This window comes from Eretmochelys imbricata, chromosome 3, assembly GCF_965152235.1.
Source record: "Eretmochelys imbricata isolate rEreImb1 chromosome 3, rEreImb1.hap1, whole genome shotgun sequence".
Taxonomy (NCBI): domain Eukaryota; kingdom Metazoa; phylum Chordata; order Testudines; family Cheloniidae; genus Eretmochelys; species Eretmochelys imbricata.
In genome coordinates, this window is record NC_135574.1 from 115,843,624 (window position 1) to 115,854,986 (window position 11,363).

Genomic DNA, 11,363 nt, shown 5'->3' on the forward strand with positions numbered 1-11,363 from the left:
ACTTGGGCTAGAGCCAGGGTTCTGGGACCCCCTGAGTGAGGAGGATCCCAGAGCTCAGGCTCCAACATGAGGCCAAATGTTTACACTGCAGTTAAACAGCTCCTTAGCCCAGGTCCCATGAGCCAGAGTCGCTGTGTGTGTTTAATTACAGTGTAGACATACCTTAAGAGAGATAGGTTCAGTTCCCAGCTCTGCCATTGACTTCATCTATGATCTTGGGCAAGTCCCTCAGTCTTTCTGGGCCTTTGTTTCTTATTTGTGTAATGGGGATAATGCCCTACCTTCCAGGGGGTTTGGAGCTGCTCAGGTACCGTGGCAATGGGAGCTATATAAGATAGACTGCTCTTTCAGGAACGATGTCACATCTAGACAGGGCCGGCTGTGTAACCTCATCCATGCAGAATTGCGCTCCACAAAACATTTGTTATGGCTTTGTCCAGTCCAATTCTCTACTAGCCACATACATGCCTTGTGAAATTAGTAACAAGATCGTGGCAAAACAGGGAGTTCTACCTGCTTCCTATATCGGGAGGTAGCTGATTTTTCCCACATCGACCAAGAATATCTATATTTGACATTCACTCCTGTGCTCAGTTTATTAGGCTAACCGCAGGGGAACTCCTTTTATACCAAGCCACCACACGCCGAGAATGTCAGCGCTTTAGCGTGTAGGTGGCGCTCTCGCCACATGTAGATCTTGAGGTTTCGCGTTTTCTTGAAACTCACAGCTGCATGCTTTCGCCAGCTGGTTGTTGTAAAACTTTTCCAGGGAATTGGCCGGACAAAGAACCTGCCCAGTAGTAACCTTTGCAGGCGCAGCTTCAGTTCTACGTGTGCGTTTACAAAATAAACTCACAGCCTAAGGTTGCCAAAGTCATAGATAAGCTCCTCTTTCAAAGTTAGGAGTATCCTCCTTTAAACTTTTACCCTGTGTTCGTCCACAGGTCCCTTCCTCTACCTGAACTCTCAAAAATGTCAAAAATGTCAATCGTTTGAAGCACTTTATTTAAGCCTCTGTTCATCACTAGCCTACAGTGCAACAGCTTGTAAACTCCAAATAGAGCCTTTAAGAGGAAAAACTTCCCCAGGAGTTAGGTGAAGAAGAGCTATTAATGCTCATCATGCCATTCCAGAACAGAACTGCTTATTCGACCTCCAGTTATGAAGTAACAAGGGAAAATTTCCTGGAATTAGGCCATTGCAGGAACTCTGGTTTGAGTCACAGCTGACATCCGAGAAACAAATTTCCAGGCATTTTTGCGTTTAATTCGCTTAATTGTTATGTAACCGAATTAGAAAATGCGATTAGGGCTCGCAGAATATTCACTGTCGAGCCTGTCTGACCTTACGAATACATGAAACAGAGAAGCACGCAAAGAGAAAAGGAGGACTTGTGGCACCTTAGAGACTAACACGGAAAACTAGCCCGGAAACCACATGATAAGTCGGAGGAAATGGTGAAATCGTCTGCGCTGCTTCTGGACGCCGGCTATCTTGGGTTAGGAGGACTAGGTGTACATCACATACACAAGAAAGCTAGAGCAGAACCGGATAGTGACCCTTTGCCGAAATGACTCCTTGACGAGGCTCTTTTGACGTAGGAGTTTTAGATACAAAAGGAAATTCGGCAAACAAAAGAGGAATGTATGAAAACTACCTAGGCTGTAGAAGCCAGACGAGCGCTAGGCCGGAAACCGTGTTTCATGGCCACATGCCTTCCAATCCGCTTCCCCGCAAAACAACTGCTCAGGGAAAAAATGGGGGCTGTAGTAAAACGAATCGACTCGCCACATGTCGCGGTACTGAGTCCCCCTCTGCTGCTCGGGGCACGATTCAAATGCGGCGCAAGAACGGGCTCTCCTTCCAAGCGCATGTCCCCTTTCCATTCGATTGCCCAGTTTCAGGGCTTCACCTCTCCCCTATTCGGGGAGCCGAGCGCCTTCCAGTCTTTGGTTTCGGTCAACGTTTACAAGCACCTGCTGCTTCTTTTAATTCCCCGAATAATCTGAGTGAGCAAATATGCTTTAAGCGAGAAACCACAGAATAGTAACTTAATTCATAAAAATCATATCTGTCGGCAAATAGAGAGCTAAAAAAGACACCCCTTCTAATCCAGCTATTCTGCTCCAAATCTCTGCTTTACAGGTTACACGGGAAAGCTCGCTCCCGGTATAAAGCTTTCTAACTGTGTCAAGTATGGTGATATTTCATCGCTGGTCCCCGAGGACGGCAGATAACACTCCTAGGGAGCAGCTAGGGTGTATCTGTAGCGCAGCTGTGTGTCTGCAGAGAGCGGGAGCTGGGCAGGGTCCTTACACTTCGTAAGTAAAGCGTGCCTGGAGAATTGTAACAGACACGCAGAAAACCAAAGATGTTAAAAGAAAAACAAAACCCAGATCAAAAGGTGGAAGCAGCCCCCCGAATGCCGTGTACTTTAGCACACGCCTCCTTCTACACAACCTCAGCCGGACACTTAACAGTTTACAAGACACCAACACTTTTCTGGGAGTTAAGGGGAGGCTGCGGAGGTCGGTGCGACCGTCCCAGAGGGAAGCTCTGCCCGGAACTCGTGCTTGGCCATACATTCGGCTGCTGCCCACACGTCTGCCCGCTCTGCCCCATCCCTCGGTGTCTTTAATGTACAGAAGGAGAGCCAGGCTGCTAACCGGTCCCGGGTAATCACCCACAGGCTAAACGTGCAACAGGGCTCTGGGCTGCAACCCGGGACCTGCCCAACTCTGCTCTGCTGTTTGAGGCTGAATTATGTTGTCAGCCAAGTCTTACTCACTGGCTAAGCCATCCATTAATATACATCAATAAAAACAGGGTACGCGGCTGCTCATGAATTAAATATGAACTTCTTCCCCGGCTCAGAGCATCCTGAGCAAAGCGATCACGGACTTCCAGTCACCCCCTTGGGAATAGTGACGTCTCCCAAGTAACGTGATTGCTTTTTCTGAAGCAGAAACGTGGTCCTATGGCTACACCCTATAAAACCAGGCGGCTTGGAGGGCTGAGCAGAGTGTTACTGAAGGGGAGAGACGGCATCAGCCTAAGGAGGAGGGCTGGGGAACACCACCGAAACAGCAGACACGGACCCAACCCCTGCACCTTCGCCCTCGGTCCCCGGGACAGAGTGCGGGGCGAGCCGCCGAGGAATTCAGCACCTCGGAGAACTCCCGGCGCCGGGCGAACTTCCCAGGAGAAAGCACCGTCTCCCTGCCTCGTGAGTACCGCCAGCTAGGCCTGGGCTCAATAAATAAACCCACTGGAGCTTCCTAGCGAGTAGAGAGAAGAGAGGACCCCCCCCCCCCGATTATAAGAGCAGTGCAAACAGGCTTAACGCTAAAAAGTTGCTGACCAGCCAGCACATGGGAATGTATAGAACAGTCTTGCCTTCTCTGACTCTACCTTCTCCTTCTTAATCCTTGATCAATTCCTATGGACTTTAGCTCAGATTAACCAATTTAGGATGTCGTTGCTTTGCGCCTTCCTTTTTACTTCTCCTTACTGCTGCATGTTAGCTGCCCTTGAGTGCCGATTTCTCCCTCCTGTACAGTTATCACGCGCTGGTTACTTGGGTTCCCTCTTTGCGCTTTTATTATTTTATATCCTCAATTTAAATTCACCGAATTAATCAAATCAAGCTGATCTTTCTTTTCTCCCTTTCCCTGCACTCTTCTTTCCTGCGGGGGGCGCGGGGAGGAGGGGAACTAGAAGAGGTGTTGGTACGCTACAAAAAGTTTCCACTTAAAGTCTCTGTTCCGAGCTCAGAAGGATGCAGACTGGCTTTGAGTGAACATGAACATTAATGTTTACAATGTTCAACTCAAATTCCCCACTGCCTGCTCGTGCCTTTTGGTTGCTTGAAACAAAGTGCAGCTCGACTTTCTACGGCAGTATTGTACAGCGCAGCATGAGAACCATCTGCTACTCATTCTTTAACTGTTTGACCAGATTTAAGTTATTAAACTATTGAAGAGAAGTTAGTGTACGTGGCTTCCCCAGCGGAGCACAAACGTAGAGGATGCACAGTCCTAACTCACATTATTACTTCATTCTTCAAATTCAAACGGGTTTATATTACTCTAATGTCTGAGTTTCAAGGAGGTTTACGTTTCGGATAGAACTTCTCCCCTTCACCCTCTCCCTGCCTTTGGCCGTCATCAGATACTAGGACTTACAAACCAGAAGAAATAGTTTCCTTCCAGGTGATTTAGAAAAAATAAGTGTATTGTCAACCAGATCCGTCTTACCCAGCGAGTGCCCCTGACTTCTAAAGCAAAAGCAAAAGATATAGCTCGCAGCAAATTTTAAACAGCCGTACCCTGGCGTGCCATATTTGAGGGATGAGGTGTAGCCCGCAGCAGGGATCCTTGCTTTTCCACGTGGGATCCGAAACCTTCCGCCCCCTTTCCTTCATACAGCAACAAAAGCATCTTAGAATTGGCCCTCTGTATATGCAGTCGGAAACCAGTGCCGATAGGAGGTAATTATTGTCTCCTATTCATTAACTCAGGTCCAGCATGATGGAACATAGAAGCAGCTCCCAGCTTCTTCTGTCCTTCATACTCTTCAGTGTTCTCTGCTCGCCAGTACTGGCATTACCGCCTTTGGGGACATACTCAGCTGTGAGGTAAGTGCTGTTCCAACTCATGCAACCTCTAGCTAAAGCACCCCACTGCTCGCTAACGACACAACACGGCCTGCGAAAGGCGATATTGCAGCAAACGGTCGAGTTAGTTAGCATCAGCAGCGTCCTAGTGTACTTGTTATCTTGGAAACTCTAATCCAAGGCTTGAATACAAGACCCTTCTCGTTAGCAAATGTGGTTGAAAGGCTCATCTATTACATTCTCACATCAACATTACAGGAAGGGACTAATAATTATTGGGTACGCTGGTGATCTTTGCAATAGCGTCAGTGAAGATGACCCCTTTTGGCAGTAGCATGGATGGTATGGGCTGGTCTACCTCCCCTCTCTGTAAATAATGTAAACGTTAAAAGGGTTTTAAGAAGTGGCGCTTCCTTCTCCATCTGTTCCCGAAGAACACCAGGAAGTGATGTGATCCTTTCATTCAGCCAGTGCCAGCATCACTGGTGGATAGCAATTAAATGACTTCTTCTTATTTTAAAGGTCCTAAGTACCATTTCCACTCTAATAGCCCTTTAGTAATGATTATTGCTTCCATGAAGAATATGACAAATAGTAAAGAAAACATGCTGAATTGTGTTTCTGGGGTTGCCTTGGCCTATCACAAATAGCAAGTATCAGCTCTTCTTATGGCAAAACCTACATTTCACCTCAGCTCTACCATTATAGCTGGACTGTGCCTCAAATTACGGCTGTAGACTGTATTACAGTAGATTGTGAGAAAGTGACTTGCCTATATCTATGCATAGCTTTGGTGTAAAGAACACATTGTAGTTTGATATTTTGAATTTTTGTTGTTGTTTAGAGAAGGTAAAGTCAAATGTTACAGTGTATTTTTCAGTATTAAGCTGAAACAAATGTACATGCTGAAAAGAACAAATGAATATAACTGTAGTTATATAATTTTAAAGTTTGCCACTTGGGTTGGTTTATTTCACACAACAGTAATTGTACTTGTTTCATAAAACATCTGTAGCTGAAGGAATACTCATAAGAGCGAAATCCTGCAGGTCTTACTCCAATAGGTATAATTTGTCCACAGGGAGTGTATGCCTACAATGTTAACATAAAATCTCTTCTGAGCCTCAGTGTGTGATTTGGCACATCATCACATGTTGCATCTACCACTCTGACAGGAAGCTATCATTTTCCATAGAATACAACAGTGACCAGAAGCAATGTCTGAGGCCATACCACTGCAACATAGTCATGTTATCCTTAATAATACATGAGATCATGCATCAAATTGTGGGAGTGGGCAATATTAACACATAAACTAACAAAAAGTTTATCATTCAATGTTTGGGATATTAACACTACTTGAACAGAATTGTGGTTATGATGAAAACACATTAATTATTAGCAGTGAGATATTCTGATGAGTTAATAGTAAATCAGTCTTAAAAGAGAATAAAAATCAGTATATGGCTATCTGTTTATATCTTATATGGTAAAATTAATCCCTCTTCAGAGAATCTGCACAAAGGCCTAAGAACCAATTAGTTCCACTTACGCACCATTTTAAGGTCTTAACTGGAACTTAAGTGGCACATAGATCTTCTGGCCCTTTACACAGAAGAGAATTTAATCCATAATTTATATCATATACATATTCCTGTATATTGTAATGGTTGCCATTAAAAATTTTACAATTGCCATTTGCAAGTAATTATAATGACCATGGATTGCATGGTATTCCCTTAAGTCAATTATTTGCAATGATAACATTATAAAAATGTGAATGCTGACCCAATATGAAGATTCATATAAATATATGGTTAAAGATGGAGAAAATCTATTACACCAGGTACTCTATCATCTTGCCAATGAAGGATTATTACTTGCAGAGTATTTTCTTGTGCTTTATCCAGTTTGCTTTAAAATGTCTTGAGCATTAGACACATGTATATTGTTTGACACATTAGACTGCATGCAAATTGCATTGAAAGAGACAGTATTAAATAACCTCATTTTGCAATACTTTACGAGATTTTCTTCTCCAGTAGGTTGGGAAACAGAATGCCATTTGATGGAGCAAGTGAACCTGATCAAGCCCAGGGTTCATTAAAACCTGAAACTGACATTTTGCCAAATGCACTACCAGAAAATGACAAATTCTATTTTGACATGTCCAGAGCTATAGATAGGTGAGAATTTTTGTTGCCATAAATACTGGATAAGTTTTGATGCATTGCTTGAATGATACCAAGGTAGAAAGTGCTTTTCCTGCATTTATTTCAATGAACTTTTCAAACTGCTTAAGACATTTGAGAGGAAAAATTGAGTATTAAAAGGGAGCATAGAATGTATGTTTGTTTGCCAAAGTTTTGTGGAGTTCATTGTCATTATAGAATGGGCACTGAAAGGGCTGAAAAGTAATAATAAATCATTTGGAAATGTTTTTTAAAATAGTTTTGTTTAATAAATCAAAGCAATAATAATAATTTTCAAAAGAAGTGCTTATGAAATTGAAAATAAAAACTGTATATACTTGTAATATATGGAGCCCAGATTTTATTGTGGAGTTATTTTTTCATCATATTAGGAATGCAAGACATGCTGATGGACTTTTCACCAGTGGCTATAGCAAACTTCTGGGTCAACTTTCTGCAAGGAGATATCTGGAATCACTTATTGGAAAACGGGTTAGGTGAGGTTACACTTACATAGAGCTTTTATTTAGCTTGCTTCACTAACCATTCTGTGCATAAGTTTCCCCTTCTATAATTGGGAACAATGATATTTCCCATCCTTTAAAAAAGATTTTGGGATCTTCAGATATAAGAACTAAGTCATTAAATATAATTAATTAACATTAATACATTATTATTTATTTGTATTATATGTATTGTAATATTTGTTCAAAAGTGACTTTTTGAGTTATATATAACATATAGAGAACACCTGAGAGGAGTCACACACTAAACACAGCTCTGAAAAAAATCAGACTGGAATATGATAACTATTGAGCTAATTTTGTAATATTTTTCCCTTTGCAGACCATGCAAATCCTACACTCTGACATTCAAACTTACGCTTAGGTGCATAAATGCCCATTTTACATGCCCAGAAGGTGATTAGAAATTGGGCACTGAATTTGCACGTATTTCTACTCAGTCTACTTTGTCCCTAAATACAAAGGACTGGATTCTCAGCTGGTGCAAAACCGTGTAGTTCCTTCAGTAGAGTTATGGCAGATTACACCATCTGAAGAAGATCTGCCTCTAAACTATGATGCAGGAAACTTCTGACTTCAACTTTGGCTTTCCCAAAGTGCTATTTTTCCTCTGAAATTTACTTAAAGCCAGTGGTGCTGGGGTTAAAACAAAAATAAAAAAAAAGAAAAGAAAAAAGAAGTGGGTAAACTAACCTAGGCTCCTTATTCCTCAAATGAGAAGTGGGTAAACTCCATTTACCCATGTTTACTCTTGACTAAACTACTGCACAAAGCAAACATTTTAAAGCTATATATAAACATACTGTAATACTTGGAGCCTGCTCCTGTTCAAGTCAAAAGCAAAATTCCCACTGATTTCAATGGGAACAAGACTAGGCCCTTTAAGAGGTTCCTTATATTTCAGCCAGCCTATATAATTTGATAATTTGCTCAAATATCTTTCTAGTGTAAATCAGGATGATTTCAGTTTGTTTAAAAGGGTTTCCTAAATTACAAGAATTGGCACATAAGGACTTGTGATTTTAATTATTAGAAAACAGAATGGGCCAAATCCTAAAGTCTGTGCTCAACCCTTGCTCATATAAAACTTCCAGAGACATCAATGTGAATTCTAATTACACTGAGATGGGAAGAAGTCAATGGGAGATCTGCCTAAGTAAAGACTGAATAAAAATTTCAGGATTTTACCAATTTGATCAGAGTGACTTTTGAAGTAGTAAAAAGAAAATTTGAATGGAAATGAATTTTTACTCAGTTAGTCAGCAATTGAAAAACTTACTGCATATAGTTCAAAGTCTTTATCTTTTCTAGTTGAATGTATTTGTGGTCATTTCCACTGTTTTTTGTGTTTACATAGCAACAACCTCATGGACGAACAGATGCCCGTCAAACGTCATTCGGATGCCGTCTTTACTGACAACTACAGCCGATTTCGAAAGCAAATGGCCGTGAAGAAATATTTAAACTCAGTTTTAACTGGAAAAAGAAGGTATTAAGAAAATAAAATAAAACACAATGAACATTAATGATCTTGGAATGTAATCTTAATATATAGACAAGTATTAGTGACATTGTCTCCTAGTGATTTATTTACAGCACACTTCACAGTCAAATTAGAATGAAAGAACAAGAATAACACACAGAATTTGGGAGTCTTAAAATAAAGGAAAATGCTATTGAAATATTCTTAAAGTGCTTTTATTTAGAACAAACATCCTAGTAAAGGAAAAACTGAAGAGCTAGGGCTTATGCACAGGACTTGCTATGAGGTAACACTCTTACAATGAAAATGCACAGTGTTTGAAATTTGCTGATATCTAGGGAAGTGCTAGACATGCTACTTCACTTATTTAAAAAATTGTTTAATGAAGTTTAACAAAACAGAAAGTTACTATGATTAGTTCTGTCTTATTTTTCTGAGTGCAACAAAATCCATGTTTCTCATCTGCAACAGCCAAGAAGAGCTAAACCCTGCCAGCCTTCGAGATGAAGCAGAATTGCTTGAACCCTCCTTTTCCGAAACCTATGATGATGTTACAGTAGATGAGCTGCTGAACCGCCTCCCATTGGTAGGTCCAAATTTACTTTTATCCTTCCCGTTCAGCAGTAGTCACCCCACCCTTAAGATATTAATCCTGCGCAAAAGATGGCCTCTTGGTAAAGTGCACCCCTCTGGCATGAGCCACATTCCATTATATATTTTATATGTCTACAGGGAATGTGTCTCAGTGTAATGACCTCTTTAATAAGATTAATTAAATGATCCCCATGATTACTTTCACTCTAACTTCCTAATTAAATGAACAGTCTGACACTGTTGCTAATGCACCTAGCTCACTTGGGTGTTTCAAACCACAGGCACTGAGGCAAAAAAGCATAATTGACTTATTTTTAATTAGGAAGAATATTCTGGCTTCTGAGAATAAATTCACTGGTTTTCTTTAATTAAAAAATAAAGTTCCATCCCCACTTTTTGCCTTATGTCATTCTTTCTAATGGAAATCCAAGCTCCCCCTAAAACTGGAGAATGAGAAACATGTGCACCACTACCCCAACGTACATGGCAGCTGATTCCTATCTAAAACTGTGTGTCAAGTGGAGAAAGACCCTTTTTTCCTCTGTTCTGATATTCTTAATGTCTGAGTTACTACTTAATAGCCGTGTTAATACTTCCTATTTAGCTTTGTGTCAGAATCTTTGGAGACAATGCACCTCATTCACAACTGTGTTACTCTACTTCATTGATTTCAATGTATTACACAGACCTTACACTGGAGTGATAACACAGTGGTGAATCAGGCCTGATATTCTTGAAAATATATTAATCTCTGTTAGAGGATTTTTTATATCAGTGGTGATGTTGATGCAAATGGGCAAAAAAAAAGGACTACAAATAAATAAAAAGTAATTATTTAACCCATCCTAGCATTTGATGAACGCTGTAGCCTTATACGAGTAAGAAAATGGTTTCTTCAGTTTTTCATTTCCTTCAGATAATAGAAGAAAATGCATTTTTCCAAACATAAGCAGAGATCCAAAAGATCACACTTCAGGGTATAAGATGACTTCTAAATGATGGATTTAGGAAGAAAATGTTCCTTGTGGGAAGGTTATTCCATCATTTCCTCCTGCAAGGTTTCTTACACCTTCTTCTATAGTATCTGGTGCTTGCCACAGTCAGAGACAGGATATTGGACTAGACAGACCATTGATCTGATCCTGGCAATTCCTAAATTCGTTCCTTCCTCCCTCCCTCCCAGATTAGGGGATTGTAACCATGCTACAGATTTCCCTGAAGAGAGAGAATCTGGTCAGTGCTGTCCATTATTCTATCAGTATCCACTGGTGCCATGTCAGCTTGGTAATCTGCACTTATTCACTCCAAGGATCCAACTGCTTTCAGTATCATCCCTCTTGCCTAGTATGCTGATATTCAACAAGATTCTTGTTGGTTGGGCTTGATTCTACAAGCACGCACTACCAGGCACAGTCCTTATTGCCATGAATAGGGGTTCCATAGATATCAAAGTTGCTACTCCCAGTAGGGACTCTTGCATCCTGTAGTTGGTGTTTGCAGGATTTGGATCTTGGCTGTATACATTTTAGATAATGTTATCTGATGTTGCAGTCACTTGTAACATTGATTTTGAAACACGCATTCTTCTTGTTTTTCAGAGTCTTTGAAGGAGAGCTGGTAAAATCTATGACAAGAACAAAACTATTTTTTGAGTTCCACATAGTATTTCAAAGAAATGACTTCAGTATTCAAACCAAAACAAATATGTTGTGAAGTGACAGTGTGATATATTTGTTTCTGATATAATAAAAGTTGATGTTTACACTGTAAATATTACTTTAGAGATCTCTACCTAAAGCTGTACATATGTATGCTAGTCTAACTCATGAAAACCCTGTGATTTCATATGATGTAAATCCTTTACGTCAATAAATACATTTGAAAAAGAGGAATGCACACCAGAAGACAGCACTGATTAACTGATTACTGATTAACTGGATTATTTTAACTATGGT

The 11,363-nt window shown here is 40.7% G+C and overlaps 1 protein-coding gene across 1 annotated transcript; it reads left to right on the forward strand.

Moving 5' to 3' along the window:
- The first annotated feature begins 4,529 nt into the window (after positions 1–4,529).
- On the forward strand, positions 4,530–11,087 carry VIP (vasoactive intestinal peptide). The gene is made up of 6 exons (XM_077811798.1): positions 4,530–4,636; positions 6,661–6,801; positions 7,200–7,304; positions 8,689–8,820; positions 9,286–9,400; positions 11,007–11,087. The coding sequence occupies exons 1-6, from the start codon at positions 4,530–4,532 to the stop codon at positions 11,013–11,015; spliced, it is 609 nt and encodes a 202-aa protein (XP_077667924.1). The 3' UTR covers positions 11,016–11,087.
- The last annotated feature ends 276 nt before the right edge of the window (positions 11,088–11,363 follow it).

Excerpts from the sequence above, each read along its gene's own strand:
- VIP (XM_077811798.1), top strand. The coding sequence starts at position 4,530 with ATGGAACATAGAAGCAGCTCCCAGCTTCTTCTGTCCTTCATACTCTTC. Across the intron at positions 6,802-7,199 it reads ATGTCCAGAGCTATAGATAG|GAATGCAAGACATGCTGATG; the intron begins GTGAGAATTTTT and ends TCATCATATTAG. Across the intron at positions 7,305-8,688 it reads CTTATTGGAAAACGGGTTAG|CAACAACCTCATGGACGAAC; the intron begins GTGAGGTTACAC and ends GTGTTTACATAG.